Source organism: Idiotropiscis lumnitzeri, chromosome 9 (assembly GCF_059441095.1).
Source record: "Idiotropiscis lumnitzeri isolate Australia: NSW breed Sydney's pygmy pipehorse chromosome 9, RoL_Ilum_1.0, whole genome shotgun sequence".
NCBI classification, from domain to species: Eukaryota; Metazoa; Chordata; class Actinopteri; order Syngnathiformes; family Syngnathidae; genus Idiotropiscis; species Idiotropiscis lumnitzeri.
The window spans coordinates 23,264,892-23,282,391 of NC_142399.1; the positions used below are offsets into that span (position 1 = coordinate 23,264,892).

Genomic DNA, 17,500 nt, shown 5'->3' on the forward strand with positions numbered 1-17,500 from the left:
TACAATCCTGCCGTGGACGAGTCACAAATGCGTGTGACAATTTGCAAATGCATTTCTGGAGATTTGTGTGAGGCTCTGTGGCTACACACTCATACCACAAGGGGGCGCAGTACCACAAATACATCCACGAATACCGTGGAGATGAATGCAAATGACAATTGCATCCAGTATGTAGTTAATCCATGAATTACAGTGAAACCCCGCTACTTTGCGGTTCACCTTTCGCGGGTTCAGTGCTTCGCGGGTCTAAAAAATGTTCAAAAATTAAAAACTTTTTTGCCCGGGCACGATCGGGGCTCTCCATTCGCTCCGCTCCGCGGGGGCATTGTAGTTTCGCCGGGCGGCACGACGGGGCGCTGGAGCGGTTAGACGGCCGGCGTGCGCTGAAGAAGAGCGTGGGCGAAGAGGAGAGTGGACGAAGAAGAGCACGTTCCCCCGGGCACGATCGGGGTCGACGTTTCGCGCGGTTCGGACCGTACCAAAACTCCGGCCGGCGTGCGTGGCAGTTAAGCCGAAGAGGAGCATCTTCCGCCCGGGCACGAGCATGGCGACATTTCGCTCCGTTCGGGACCGTACGAGAGCTCCGGCCGGCGTGCGTGGCAGTTAAGCCGAAGAGGAGCACCTTCCGCCCGGGCACGAGCGGGCCGACATTTCGCTCCGTTCGGGACCGTACGAGAGCTCCGGAGGAGGCCGGCCGGCGTGCGTGGCAGTTTAGCCGAAGAGGAGCACCTTCCGCCCGGGCACGAGCAGGGCGACATTTCGCTCCGTTCGGGACCGTATGAGAGCTCCGGCTGGCGTGCGTGGCAGTGAAGCCGGAGAGGAGCACCTTCCGCCTGGGCACGAGCGGGGCGACATTTCGCTCCGTTCGGGACCGTACGAGAGCTCCGGCGGGCGTGCGTGACAGTTAAGCCGAAGAGGAGCACCTTCCGCCTGGGCACGAGCGGGGCGACATTTCGCTCCGTCCGGGACCGTAAGAGAGCTCCGGAGGAGGCCGGCCGGCGTGCGTGGCAATTACGCCGAAGAGGAGCACCTTCCGCCCGGGGCACAAGCGGGGCGAAATGAAACCGAGTTCAACCGAACGGAGACACGCTTCGGGGGAGCAGGTCCGGCGTGCGTGACAATTAAGCCGAAGAGGAGCACCTCTTCCGCCCGGGCACGAGCGGAGCGCGAGGCTGTCAGTTATGAATGAATATATAAATGAATAAATAAATAAATGAAGAATGCCACCTTTCATTTCACAGGGCACACCGGACGGCATACCAGCAGGTAAAAGTCAAAGTAATTAAATAAATACAAAAAGAAGTAATTGAATAAATACAAAAATAATGGCTGGGGAATAAAAAAATAATAAGTTTTAATAATAATTAGTTTTTTTTTTGTTATTACATGAATTCCACTCTCTCACATTTTCACATTTTAGAGTTGTTTTCGTCAACGATGACAATGATTAAACTATTTCGTTCACGCCCCTTTTTTTCATGACGACAACGAAACGATGACAAGTTAAACGAGGCTATTTTTGATTCTTCAGGTTGTTGCTCACTACTTTAATTTCAGTTCTTCACATTGTGATTCGTTATACCAGTTTGAATTGCTCCCATATGGTTTCAGTATGGAATAGCCACAAATAAATAGAAGTACATTTGGACAATATTGCTAAAATTCGTCTCATTCTATCAACTAGAGATGCAGCAATATTAATCTATGCCTAAAACCATTTTGAGTTTTCGTCGACTAAAACTAGACTAAAACGATCACAAATAGGAATGACTAAATCAGACATAAAAACTAATAAGCATTTTCGTCCAAATAACTAAGATGAAAACTAAATCTAAAATGCCGACCAAAAACAACACTGGTTCACTTTGATTGTATATTTTGAGTATATTCGGACAATATTGCTAAAATTGGTCTCATTCTATCAACTAGTGACGCAGCAATCTTAACCTATGCGTTTGTTACGTGTCGCCTCAATTATTGTAACGTTTGGCTCTCGAGTCTCCCCATGGCTAGTATTAAAGGTTTGCAGCTAGTTCAAAATGCAGCAGTTGACGAGGTCGAGAAAGTTTGATCATACACCCTGATATTAGTCAATTTGCATTGGGCAATGCTTTGGAATGTACCACCCACAGATATTAGAGGCGCCACCTTAGTTGAAATGTTCAAAACACTATCAAAAACGCATTTATTCACGCATTTAGTTGAAGTATTTGTTGGCCTGTTTACTGCCGCTTCATTTCTCTTTTCGGCCCCCTCTTGCCCGGCTGAGGAATAAGGTGACAGTGACCCGCTATGTAGCTTCAGGCATTGACTAACTGGGCAGGAACCTGCTCCACTGAAGTCATCATCAAAGCCTGACTATATTTTGGGAGGTGCTGCTATGGAGATTACAGCTCTGATCAATTGGACGAGGACGCGCTCCACTGAAGTCATCTTCCTGCAGCACTCCATTTGATTGACTCTCACATTATCTCAGCTCACATTGTATAGGATTATTTTATGTGTGAAATGTTGCCCACTTGGCATCCATTGCAGCCTGATCATCCTGGAAGGGGGATTCCCCCATCTGTGGTCCCCTCTCATGGTTTCTCACTTTTTGACCTAATGGGGTTTTGAGTTTTTCCTTGCTCTCCTGGGGGTTAAGATCAAATTGTGGTTATGAGCTATAATATAATAATGACTTGACAACTTAAAGATTGTGACTCTCCCGTGTAAATGTGTGACATCAAGCCATATTCTTTCCAACATACAAAAAAAGAACATCTGAAAATAAAAACAATTGCACACAATTTGTGCATGTGGAGTACTTAGAGTATATTACAACAGCATGTTATTAATGTGGAGGAAAGGGCAATAAAAATATAAATAATTAATAAAATAAAAATAAAATTTGCGATAATCAGACTTTGTGGCACCGTAATAGCCACGCCCTTCGCAGAAAAGTCACAAAATTCGGGATTGAGTAAGATCAATGTCTTGATTCTTTTCTGACCAATTTTCAGTCGTATTCGTTAAAAGGGCTCCGTGGAATGTATAGGGGAATTATTAAGCATTTAGTCCATTGTGGTGACACGCCCGCTATGAAGTTAATTCAAAATGGCCGACTTCCTGTGCAATTTAGCTCATGACTCCAAGAGAGTTTTTTGTAGGTCTTGGCCTTATACATACTCCATAGACTTTTCAAAAAGCAAGATGAAACACTCAACCAGGGCTGCTTTTTTGAACATTTCTCGAGGGCAATGGCGAGCCATTTTTAAAATACTGCACAACTTACTTATAAAATATTGATGATTTTTTCAAGCCTGATGTGTGTGCAAAGTTTCACGAGTTTTCGTTCATTTTTATAACCTCAAAATCAGCTTGTTTTATTGGCGAACTATGCAATGCCACGCCCACAACTTTTCACGAAAAATGACTAATTTCGTATTGTGACATCCTCAAGGCCTAAACACTCATCCGAACATATATGAGGGCAACCTTGTTGACCTGCTCGGAGAAAAGCGTCAAAGAAAATAACTTGTATTAGCTTTAACCAGTTGGTGGCGCTACCACTATGATGAAAAATAAGTTGGTAGATGTGTTCAGGGCTGGAGTATCCTCAAATGTGAAAAACCTGGAGAAGATAGGATAATTTGAGTCATGTTGCCGGAGCTTTTGTTGCCACAGAGTGCAATCAGATTTTTCAGCAATGTAATGGTCAAGCCTTTTGCCGAAAAGTCACAAAATTCGGCAGAGAGTAAGATCAATGTTTTGAGGCTTACGTAAAATTTTTTTAGTCTGACTCGTTAAAAGGGCTCCCTCCGTGCAGTGCGTAAAAAAAAATACATATATATATATATATATATATATATATATATATATATATATATATATATTGTACACTAGTTGGCACAGTTTTATATAACAGAATAATAACATACAGATGTCTTCAGGTCGGGAGGTTTTATGTGTAGGTGAAGTAATTAAGCATTTTATCCATTGAAGTGCCACGCCCCCTTTGAAGTTAATTCAAAATGGCCGACTTCTTGTGCAATTTAGCTCATGGCTCCAAGAGACTTTTTTTTATAGGTCTTGGCCTTTTACATACTCCATAGAATTTTCAAAAAGCTAGGTGAAACACACAACCAGGGCTGCTTTTTTGAAAATTTCTAGAGGGCAATAGAGTGCCATTTTTAAAAAAAGAAACTAATAAAATATTGATGATTTTTTCAAGCCTGATGTGTGTGCAAAGTTTCTCGAGTTTTCGTTCATTTTTATAACCTCAAAATCAGTGTTGTTTTATTGCCGAACTGTGCCAAGCCACGCCCACAGCTTTTCACAAAAAACGACGATATTCATGTTATGACATCCTGAAGGCGTAAACACTCATCCGAGCAAATATGAGGGCGACCTTGTTAACCTGCTCGGAAAAAAAAATTCAACGAAAATAATTAGTATTTTCTTTAACCAGTTGATGGCACTACGACTACAATCAAATATAAGTTGGTAGATGTCTCGAGGGCTGGAATATGCTCAAATGTGAAAAATTTCAAGAAGATAGGATCATCTGAGTCATGTTGCCGGAGCTTTTGTTTCCACGGTGAATAATCAGACTTTGCGACACCGTAAAAGCCACACCCTTTGACGAAAAGTCACAAAATTCGATATTGAGTAAGATCAATGTCTTGAGTCTGGTCTGACCAATTTTAAGTCGGATTCGTTTAAAGGGCTCCATGCAGTACTTTAAAATGTAAGAAATTATATTTTGTGTCGCTACTGGGTGGCGAAAGGTGGATAACTGAATATAAACATATTGATGTCTTCGGTACCGACTCTTTATGTTCATGTGAAGTTTTTGATTTTGAGCATCTTGAGCAGGAGAGTTATTAAGCATTTTGTCCATTGCGGCGAAGGAAATAATAAACGAAAACTTTGAAGCCACGCCCCCGTCATATAGTATTTCGGAAACTAAACATTTTTGTCCCAGTGTTTGTCTTCGGTCTTAAGATGGTACAGCCGGAATTTTAAGGCAATGAGATGAACCCTCTAGGATCAGGGTGCAAAAGAATGACCCCTGTAAACGTGCAAAAATGGGCAAAAGTTAGAATTTCCAAAAATCACAACTCACTTCCTGTTCATATTTGACTATTGTCGTCAAAGAAAGTATATGTACCTCTCGGGGTACTACACGTGCCTGGCAATTTTTGGAGGCCGAGGTCAAACGGGCCAGGATATCCTTTGATGTTTCCCACTCATTTTGTTTGCGTCATATGCGACAACGCTAAAATATAAAATTTTTCGCCATGGCTCCAAGAGACTTTTTTGTCGGTCTTGGCCTTTTCCATACTCCATAAAATTTACAAAAAGCTAGGTGAACCACTCAAGCAGGGCTGATTTTTTTTAACATTTCTAGAGGGCCATGGCGAGCCATTTTAAAAAAGCTGCTCAACTAACGTAAAAAATATTGATGATTTTGCTAGGCCTGATGTGTGTGTAAAGTTTTACGAGTTGTCGTTCATATTTAGAACCTCAAAATCAGCGTTGTTTTATTGCCGAACAGTGCGATGCCACGCCCACAACTTTTCACGAAAAATTACGAATTTCGTATTGTGACATCCTCCTGGCCGAAACACTCTTCCGAGCATATATGAGAGCGACCCTGTTGACTTGCTCGGAGAAAAACATCCAAGAAAATAACTTGTATTAGCTTTAACCAGTTGGTGGCGCTACCACTACGATGAAAGATAAGTTGTCCGATGTCTTCAGGGCTGGAGTATCCTCAAATGTGGCTCTTAGTGACTCTTTATTATGTCTTGGCTTTGTACATACTTCATCAAATTTTGAAAAAGTTTGATGAAACAGATGTATTTTTTTGTTCTTTTTTATTTCTATTGGGCGATAGCAAGCCATTTGTAATAAATTCCACGACAAACTAATAAAATTTTGATGATTTTGTCAGGCCTGATGAGCGTGCAAAGTTTCACGAGTTTTCGTTCATATTTAGAAACTCAAATTCAGCGTTGTTTTATTGGTGAACTGTGCGAAGCCACACTCACAGCTTTTCACAAAACATGATAAATTTCGTATTGTGACATCCTGAAGGCCTTAACACTTATCCGAGCAAATATGAGGGCGACCTTGTTAACCTGCTCGGGGAAAAACATCATTGAAAATAATTTGTATTAACTTTAACCAGTTGGTGGCGCTACCACTACGATCAAAAATAAGTTGGTAGATGTCTTCAGGGTTGGACTATTCTCAAATGTGAAAAATTTCTAGAAGTTAGGAAAATCTGAGTCATGTTACGGTAGCTTTTGTTGCCACTGAGATTAATACATTCTTGCGGCACCGTAATGGCTACACGCCCTTTGCCGAAAAGTCACAAAATTCGGCATAGACTAAGATCAACGTCTTGAGGGTGTTCTGACAAATTATCAGTCGGCTTTGTTAAAAGGGCTCTGTGCAGTTTATTAAAATGTAAAAAAAATGTTTTTTTTTCTGTGTGTATAACAATATAGTAACATATTGATGTCCTCAGGTCGAGACGTTTTATGTACGGGGGAAGTTTTGAATTTTTTGAGAGCATGTGCAGGGTTGTTATTAAGCATTTAGTCCATTGCGGGACGGCACGGTGGCCGACTGGTTAGCACGATGGCCTCACAGTGAGAGACAACATCGGGCGTGGGTTCAATCCCGGCTCCGGCCATCCTGTGTGGAGTTTGCATGTTCTCCCCGTGCCTGTGTGGGTTTCCTCCGGGTACTCCGGTTTCCTCCCACATTCCAAAAACATGCATGGCAGGCCGATTGAACACTCTAAATTGCCCCTAGGTATGAGTGTGAGTGCGGATGGTTGTTCGTCTCTGTGTGCCCTGCAATTGGCTGGCAATCAGTTCAGGGTGTCCCCCGCCTACTGCCCGAAGATAGCTGGGATAAGCTCCAGCACCGCCCGCGACCCTAGTGAGGAGAAGCGAAACAGAAGATGGATGGATGGATAGTCCATTGCGGTGACGCGCCCCCTTTTAAGTAAATTAAATATGGCCGACTTCCTGTTAAACTTAGCTCATGGCTCCAAGAGACTTTTTTTGTAGGTCTTGGCCTTATACATACACCATAAAATTGAAAAAAGCTAGGTGAAACACTCAGCCAGGGCTGCTTTTTTGAACATTTCTAGAGGGCGATGGCGAGCCATTAATAAAAATCTGCACAACTAACTTATAAAATATTGATTTTTTTTGCCAGGCCTGATGTGTGTGCAAAGTTTCACAAGTTTTCATTCATATTTAGAACCTCAAAATCTGCGTTATTTTATTGCCAAACTGTGCGATGCCAGGCCCACAACTTTTCACGACAAATGACGAATTTCATTTTGTGACATCCTCATGGCCTAAACACTCATCCGAGCATATCTGAGGGCAACCTTGTTGACCTGCTCGGAGAAAAACATCAAACTAAATAACTTGTATTTGCTTTAACCAGTTAACCAGCGCTACTACTACGGTGAAAAATAAGTAGGTAGATGTGTTCAGGGCTGGACTATCCTCAAATGTGAAAAAAATTGAGAAGATAGGATCATCTGAGTCATGTTGCCGGAGCTTTGGTTGCCACAGAGTACAATCAGACTTTTCAGCACTGTAAGGTCACGCCTTTTCCCGAAAAGTCACAAAATTCGGGATAGAGTAAGATCAATGTTTTGAGTCTTTTCTGACCAATTTTCAGTCGGATTCGTCAAAAGGGCTCCGTGCACTACGTGAAAATTAAAATAAAATTTTTTTTTTGATTCCACTTGGCTGTGTGTATAACAGAATAATAATATTGAGATGTCTTCAGGTCGGGACGTTTTATGTACAGGTGAAGTTTTGGATTTTAGGAGCATGTGCAGGCGAGTTATTCAGCATTTATTCCATTGTGGTGACACGCCCCCTTTGAAGTTAATTAAAAATGGCCAACTTCCTGTGCAATTTAGATGCTGGATCCTATCCCAGCTGACTACGGGCAAAAGGCGCATTACACCGTGAACAGGTCACCAGCCAGTCACAGGGCAGACATTGACACCGTCAATGAGTGGGAACTGAACCCACGCTGCCCGCACACAAGTCAGGCGAATGTACCACTACACCATCAGTGACTCCCCAAAGGAAATTAACTAGTGAAAATAAGTCAAGGTTTATTTTTGTGATACAACCTAATAAATAATAAGTTATCTGACAAAACCGCAGGTACCCTTAATATTTTGTTCACTGCAATCAAAAGGTTGAGAATTTAGGAAACCTTTGGGATTGAATGAGAAACGTCTCTCAATTCAACTTTTGTTGCAAAATGACCTGGATGACTGAAAATGTACGCAGACATCCCACAAAGGTTGTGATTTTATTTTATTTCTTTTTAGTATTATATTCATTCAATTAATCATATGCACTGAGATAAGATATCAATTATTATCATTGTAAAAATGCCTTCTCAGTGGATCATGATAATTTACTTGAAATACTTCATAACAGTCATGCTTTTATAACTTACATTGTGAATCCTGAAGAGACAGAGTGCCACCACGTGGGCACACCATTTTGCACCAGCACCACAAGTACAACTGCAGGAGGTGATGCGGCAGCGATCGAACATTACTGCCACATTGTAGGTGCCTTTAGAATGTCCAGACTGACTGGGTACGACAGAAGCACTGAGATGGAAACCTGACAAAAATGACAAAAAAACAAAAAAAACAACTTTAGGAATTCAAGCTTCATGTCTTCAAAAAAACTTTTAGTATAAATGAATCAGACACACGTGGAGTAAAGTTAATAAAAATGAAAGGTACAAGGATTTTGTTTTTCTTTTTTGAAATGGTAAAGCATTAGTTAACAAGGGTCGCATAATTGAGAGGTTCTAAGACGTTTGACTCCTTTCTCTGTGGCGTTACCATGTTTACCTATGCTATAGTGTAATTTCTCTGAGAATTATGCATTTTATACATTCCAAAAATATGCATCTTAGGTTGATCTAATTTGTCCAGAGGTATCAATGTGAATGAAGGAATGCACCCAGCAATTGACTGGCGACTGGGAGTTGGGGAGATGGGTTCTGACTAGGTATGGGCCAATTATTGGTTTGACGGTTTATCACGGTTTAAAAAAATTTGAGGTTTCAATAAGCACTAAACTGCTCATCACAGGTCATGAGCTTTTCTTCTCTTTTTTAAAAAGACATCTAAGCAATTATTTCTATAGATATTAATTTACAACTGTGGTAGTGAGCATTAAAGCATAAAAATAAATGTGGCCTGAGTGAACAAACCGCCACCCTAAATTCATATATATATATATATATATATATATATATATATATATAAAACAACGTCTGAGAGACAAGATCCAGCCAGACCCACATCACCATTTCTGCTCAGTCAGTATAAAGCAGATCAGCAGGGGGTCCCTACAAAGTGACTTGGCAAGGACTTTCCGAACCCTAAGTGGATCAACAGACTCCCGATAAGGGACACTCTTTGTCACCTAGAGGACTTCAACAGACATTGGTTGCATATTAAAGCTGCCGTCAGCGCAGACAGTTTGGCATCTGCCAAACCTGTGAGAGCGGGAGGTCAGCTTCCACCAACTTGGCAGGCTGGCCAAAGACAGATCCCCAGGTCTACATAAAAACTGTTTCTGTGCAGGATTATCGACTAAAACAATATTGAAACGAAATATATTTTTTTTATTAGTGTTTGCTTGCTCTTATTGGCATCAACTGAGGCACAACATCGATATACCCGCCAAGACATCGTGAACATTGGATATCGATGCGAAATAACCATCACAGAGGAATTTTGCTATGATCGCAAAATTCCGAACGAACTGGCGAGGCTGCCCGGCTCACCATGGCTGGTCATCGGGGCCGGGAGGCGGCGCAGGCGACGCAGAGAGAGGAAGCAGAAGCGAGGCTGCAGGTCCGGTGTCTTGCAACGGCTGCGACGGCAGCCCCATAGGCAACCACTACCGAGTCTGCACCTCACCAACGCCAGATCCGTGGTCCACAAAATCGACGACCTGGGATTACAAATCCTGGGAAACCGCTATGTGCGCGATAGCAGTGTGATCGTCGTCACGGAAACCTGGCTGCACGCAGACGTCCCCGACGCTAGCATCCAGCTGGCCGGGCGCTCGCTACATCGCGCGGATCGGACGAGGGACACCGGTAAGAGGAGGGGCGGGGGGCTCTGTGTTTACGTGCATGAGAACTGGTGCGGCGATAGCACGATCGTCGAGAAGCACTCTTCCCCCGACATCGAGTTCATGTCCGTTAAATGCCGGCCTTATTTTCTCCCGAGGGAGCTAACGGTAGTGATTGTCACAGCTGTTTACATCCCTCCCGACGCTAGCACTAGCACGGCGCTCTCGCTACTCGCGTGCGTCATCAATAAACATCAGCGGGCCCACCCTGATGGCGTTCACGTAGTAGCGGGAGACTTTAATAAGGCCAATTTAAAGACTGTACTCCCAGAGTTTCACCAGCATGTCAAGTGCCCAACGAGGGGAGACAACACTCTCGACCATGTGTACTCGAACATCAAGCACGCATACAAAGCCCTCCCACTCGCCCCTCTCGGCCAGTCAGACCACCTGTCCTTGCAGCTCGCACCTGCGTACACCCCTCTCAGGCGCAGATTCAGGCCTACCACAAAGACTGTGAAAACCTGGCGTGACGACGCCATGAGTGAATTACAGGACTGCTTTCATGACACAAACTGGGACCTCTTTGATCATCAGGACCTTGATGTCTACACGCATTGTGTACTGGACTACATCAAGTTCTGCATGGAAACTGTGTCCCAACATAAGACTATACGGACCTTTCCAAATGCGAAGCCCTGGATGTCCAGCAGGGTTCGCTCTCTCCTCAAGGCCCGTGACGCTGCCTTCAGGTCAGGCGACAAAGCCCAGTACAGGGTGGCTCGTGCTGACCTGAGCAAAGGCATCAAGCTAGCCAAGGCAACCTACAAGGGGAGGCTGGAGGCCCACCTTGCCAGTAACAGGCCACGGGAGGTGTGGCAGGGTCTACGGAGCATCACCAACTTCCGTGGCAGCAGCACGACCTCTGTAGACCCGAGTGCATCGCTGGCAGAGGAGCTTAACTGCTTCTTCGCTCGCTTTGACTCGCCCCAACCGTCACACCCCCGCACTTCAAGCTCCAACTCCCCCCCACTCATCGTAGAGGAACACGATGTGAGGCGCGCGCTCCTGGCGGTCAACCCCAGGAAAGCTACTGGACCCGACGGAATACCAGGCAAGGTCCTCAGAGCATGTGCCCACCAACTGTCACATGTTTTCTGCAGGATCTTCAACCGCTCCCTGGCTCAGGCAGTCATCCCCTCCTGCTTGAAAACTTCCACCATTATTCCTGTCCCCAAAAAGTCACCAGCCGTCCACCTGAATGACTACCGTCCTGTTGCTCTCACACCAGTCATTATGAAGTGCTTCGAGAGGCTGGTTCTCCAGCACATCAGGGACTGCCTTCCTCCCACTCTGGACCCCTACCAGTTTGCATACCGGGCTAACAGATCCACTGAGGACGCCATCGACACTGCTCTGCATGTTGTGCTGGGCCACCTGGAACGACAGCAGAGCTATGCAAGGATGCTCTTTGTGGACTACAGCTCGGCATTCAACACGATCATCCCAGACATCCTCGTCGCCAAACTGGACACTCTCGGCCTCCCTGCCCTCACACGCATCTGGATTAAGGACTTTCTGACCAACAGACCCCAGACTGTGTTGCTCGGCCCCTACACGTCCTCCACCCTCATGCTGAGCACCGGTTCCCCCCAAGGATGCGTGCTGAGCCCTCTCCTGTACGCCCTCTACACCTACGACTGCAGCCCGGCCCACGGCAACAACACCATCGTCAAGTTTGCTGACGACACGACAGTGGTCGGTCTGATCTCGGAAGGTGACGAGACAGCCTACAGAGAGGAGGTAAAGAGACTGACAACTTGGAGCAAGGACAACAGACTGCACCTTAACTCTGCTAAAACAAAGGAGATTGTCGTCGACTTCAGGAGGAACAAGACGCTGCCGCCCCCCCTCTGCATCGAAGGCGTGTGTGTGGAGAGGGTCCACACGTTCAAGTTCCTGGGAGTACAGATCTCCGATGACCTTTCTTGGAGTCACAACACCACAGCAGTGGTAAAGAAGGTCCGCCAACGTCTGCACTTCCTGAGAGTCCTCAGGAAATTCAACCTGGACAGGAAGCTGCTGCTGGCCTTCTACCACTCGTCATCGAGAGCCTGCTGACGTACTGTGTCTCCACCTGGTACAGCGGCTGCACTGAGGCGGACAGAGTGAGGCTCCAGAGGACAGTCAAAACAGCGCAATGGATTATTGGCTGCCCTCTCCCCCCACTGTCGGACATCTACACCGCCCGGTGCCTCAGAAGGGCTCTCAACATCGTCAATGACAATACCCACCCAAACTCACACCTGTTCGACCTGTTGCCCTCTGGCAGGCGCTACAGATGCATCAAATCAAGGACCAATAGACTGAGAAACAGTTTCTTTCCGAGAGCCATCTCCATACTGAACTCTCACACACACACGAGACCACCCTAACCTCGCAAAACAGCATTGTGATGTGTTTCTATATGCCCTATTCAGTACTGAATTCCATTGCACTGTCTTCTTTATTTATCTAATTTATATATTTGTCTGTATTATTGTTGTATTGCACTGGAGAGGGGAGCCCTCTAATCTCGTTGCACACTTGAGTACAATGACAATAAAGGGATTTCTATTTCTATTTCTATTTCTATGAATCTGTTAGATCCTGATAAAACTATTTTCTTGGACATGTTATGATGTAAAAGTATAGATATTGTCCAAAGTTATAGTCTTAATTGCCTAGATTTCAGATTTGGTTCAACATGAGATGTTTTTAGCCAAGGCATGAGATTTGATGCAAGTTAGAAGCTGTGAAATGCACAAAGGTTTAAAAAAATTCAATAGACTCAAATTTTAGTAAAATATTTGGGCCTCACTTGAAATCCGAAACTGATGGGGGCGGCAAGTTCACATCTCACTCTCACTCTCTCTCTCTCTTTTTTTAATCTAGTTTAGCACACAGCACTCCAGTATTCAACGGGACATTTCTTCGCGTGTTTTCTTATTCTTCTGTCAAAGACACTTCCAGTACGTCATTACGTGAATTTCATAGAGGTGTGTTTCGGTTCGGACGCCGGGTTTTGGATCATTCTTGGTTTCCCCGTATGGGTACTATGCCACCGCACGACGACAACGTGATGATCCGGCGCGCACTGACGCGCACCCAAAATACTTGGGCGTGACACTAGATAGGTCTCTAACCTATAAGGAACATTTGAGAGGCACAGCCGCAAAACTGAGAAAGCGAAATGGCCTTATAGGGAAATTAGCAGGGACAACTTGGGGTGCCTCCCAGGCAGTGCTCAGAACTTCTGCAATAGCCCTGTGCTACAGCGCAGCTGAGTATTGCGCATCTGTTTGGGGGCGGAGTGCACATGTCAATAAAGTGGACGTCCAGCTGAACCAAGCAATGCGCATCATCAGCGGATCTCTAAGGTCCACACCGCTTCCTTGGTTGCCCGTCATGTCATCTATACCACCTCCCTCCCTCCGACGCGAACAGGCAACGCAAAGGCAACACCAACGCATCCGAATAACGGAAGCTGATACACCACTCCGGAAAGTAATGAAGGACGCCCCCCTAACGAATAGGCTGTCCTCAAGAAGACCCTTCTACCGCAGTGAAAAGCTAGACTTCTCAATCAACGAAGCCTGGAGGTCAGAGTGGTCAAACTCTGACACGCGAGGGAGACACTGAGTCGCTGACCCCAGCCTCGAGCTCCCAGGTTTCTCCTCCCTGACCAGGAAGCAGTGGACTTACTGCAACAGAATCAGGTCAGGTCACGGCCGCACCGCTGCAAACCTCCACAGATGGGGATATCTCGACAGCCCCCTTTGCCCACGATGCCACAATCACCCGCAGGATATGGACCACCTTGTCCTGCACTGTCCGATAACATCAATAGCTGGAGGATATGCCACCATTCACGAAGCGGGCACAGAATACAAGGAATGGATTGAGGAGCTACAAATAGAGGTGTAGCCATACGAAACTACTATTACGTGAATGCCACCGAGTGTTCAGACTGAGTCATCTAAGTTAAATGAAACATTCCCAAAAGAAAGAGATGACAAACTTGAGTTGACAAAACTAAAATGCTAAATGGGAGGTATTCCTCAATGTTTGTTGACGCCTTACTGTTTTCAATTGAATTCATAGCAATTCAAGTTGTACAAAAACATTCTGATTGGGACTTTTTCCTGCATTAGTGTAATTTCTCTGAAAATTATACTTCGTCATAATTTATTGATTTATTTTTAGTTCATATTTTGTGTTCTATACAAAATGTGTTTATGAAAACATTTCAAAAATATTTACATTTGAATATATTGATTTTTATTCATTACAGTTGACCTCAGCTATTCACAAGACAGCATACAAATCTGCATAATATTGACGCCAATTGCTTTTCATTATAGATCACAATTTTACTGGTCCGCCCCACTTGGTAATAGATTTTAATCCATGGGGCCTCTGAGCTAAAATGATTGTGACAATCCTAGTTTAGAGGATAACTGATAAAACACCTTGTTAAATTAGTGCTAAATCAGTCTTTAAATATTTTATTTGGTCACAAAAAAAATGATTGAGAGTTCTTCCAAAATAGAAGTCAATACCTACCAAACACATACAATTCATGCTTGACTTGTGTATATGGACAATGTTTATAAATTAACTACAGCTATTGAACATATAAGATAGGTTGAGAGTTCTTCTTCCAAAATAGAGGTCAATACCTACCGAACACATACAATTCATGCTTGACTTGTGTATATGGACAATGTTTATAAATTAACTACAGCTATTGAACATATAAGATAGGTTGAGAGTTCCTCTTCCAAAATAGAGGTCAATACCTACCGAACACATACACTTCATGCTTGACTTGTGTATAAGGACAATGTTTATAAATTAACTATAACTATTGAACATATAAGACACAACCAGATCCTATTTTATGGCAAACTTAAATGAATTAAGAAGCAAAAATAAATCAGGAATGAATGAGAGGCTAAGGACAAAATGGGACGTTTAATAAATGAGCGTAAGCGTATACACATTTGCGTGAACCAACTAAAAGCATTTTATTTACTGTGGTCAGGTAGAAGCGCAAATCTGCCCCCCCACAGATTCAGATTTCAAGTGAGGCTTAAATATTTGACTAAAATTTGAGTCTATTGAATTGTTCTTTCGAAACTTTGTGTATTTCACTCTTTCTGACTGGCATCAAATCTCGTTCCTTGGCTGGAAACATCTAATTCTGAACCAAATCTGAAGTCCAGGCAATTAAGACCAAATAAATTTGGACAATATCTATACTGTTACACCACAACATAACCAGAAAATTTGTTTTTATCATGACCTAACAGATGCATCAATACTGAGTTAGCCCAGTTATCACAGTAAATGATACCTGTTCTGTCCTCACTAGATGACAGTATGACTGCTCTATCCCGCTACACGGACAGCTAACCGACGAGACGTTGGTATGGCCTTCAGAGTCCATTTAATAATCTTTTAAATACAGTAAATTAGCACAGCATATTAAATATCCAACATTGTTTTCTGGCTATACTAGCATACATCTATGTCAAAATGTAAAGAAATAAAATACAAATAATCACAACATAAAGCATTCATTTAAGTTGTTTGAAGCGTGAAATACCTTATAAAACACGCATTCTGAATTACAACAGATAATACAACAGAGGTCAGCTAACACAATTAGCCTATTTAGCAAACTAAAGTCCGCTAGCATACAATGCTAACAAATGCTAACGAAACGATTCATTTTAAACACGGATGTAGCAACATCTGCCTTCGCAAACACATGTAACTGCTTGTTAACTCTGCAGATTGGAGAAATTAGACATTTTATCACGAATGGTCACTTGCAGCCTTAAGAGGGACCAGACGACATTGGGTACGTGTTATTCTTCACCATTGAACACTGACTTAATCTAAAATAAACCTGATGCACATTACACATTTCACCACTCGAGGGTGCTAAACTCAACATAACTCCATGCAAACATAACATTGCACCAATTCATCCATTACAATACACAAGCATATATATTCAAATGTATATAATTTGAATGTAGTTTTGCAAGATAATCCTGCACAGAAAACTTGTAAAAGCAGTTTAATGTAGACCTCTTGGGATCAGTCGACCACTGGAGTTAAGTCATGTGATCGCGGTGACGCTGTACATCCCCCACCTTTGCTAACAGTGATACAGCCTGTGACGTCTTGATGGCCACTGTGAGCAGGCAACAAACAGTACCCAAACGCCATACTCCTCATCTCTGGTGACATCAATCATCCCTCTCAATCCTCATTTCTGCCCTTATTCACACAGTATGTCACCTGCCACACGAGAGGCAATAACATACTGGATCTTTTCTAGGCCAACACCAAGGAGGCATACAAATCACTAGCCATCCCTCCGTTGGGCAAATCTGATCACAACCTGGTGGCTCTCCAGCCTATGTACAAACCTCTGGTCCGCAGGCAGACGACAGATGTCACGCGTGGTTCAGAGATGGTTTGGAGTGGCCGAAGTTAAAGGACTGTTTTACCCGAACTGTGTGGGCAGTATTCAGCGAAGCCCATATGGGGGGGCGGGGGGGGACATTAATATTTCTATGACGATATTAATTTCTGCATGGAGAACACCATACTCACCAAACCAGTAAGGTGTTTCTCCCACAACATACTCTGGATCACACCGGACATTGAAACGCCCCTGAAGGGGAAGAAGAATGCTTTTGTGTCAGGTTACGAGGAGGAGGGGAAAAGTTCCTACAGGAATAGGATGGAGGAACAGCTGCAGAGAATAATGCCAGGGGTGTCTGGAGGGTCCTGAAGACCATCTCAGAACACGGACAACCTAACACCCAGACGGGAGGTTACCTGCAGTGGGCAAATTAGTTGAACCTATTTTTCAATAGGTTCGATCAGATGCCAGCACCCACTCAGTCTCTCCTACGGCAGGCCCTACCAACCCTTCCTGCTGTGAATGACACACTGTCCCCTTGTCCTTCCACAGTCTTCAGCTCCTAGCCACATCAGACAGTCACCACTCCCTCCTGCTTAATCTTGTCCCTCACAACATCTCAGGTGAAGAACCATCTGTGGATGATGAAGGCGAGGAAAACAGCGGGTCCAGATGGCATTAAGCTGCTTAAATCCTGCAGACCAGCTGTGCGGAATAGTCCTGCACATGGTCAACCTGAGCCTGAAGCTGGCCATAGTCCCCCAGCTGTGGAAAACATCCTGCCTGATCCTGGTCCCAAAGACTCCCATCCTAAGGAGCTCAACAGCTTCAGACTAGTGTTGCTAATTACTTATCTGATGAAGACCCTGGAGAG

At 44.1% G+C, this 17,500-nt stretch overlaps 1 protein-coding gene across 8 annotated transcripts in view; it reads right to left on the reverse strand.

The window, feature by feature from the left end:
- The window catches only part of LOC148331454 (zinc finger SWIM domain-containing protein 8-like), a 259,367-nt gene that overhangs the window by 166,464 nt on the left and 75,403 nt on the right, over window positions 1-17,500 (reverse strand). For all 8 annotated transcript variants that reach the window (XM_088304030.1, XM_088304028.1, XM_088304029.1 and 5 more), the window contains one exon: window positions 8,497-8,669. In XM_088304030.1, the coding sequence (XP_088160156.1) occupies window positions 8,497-8,669 (173 nt within the window). The remainder of the gene's footprint in view (window positions 1-8,496; window positions 8,670-17,500) is intronic.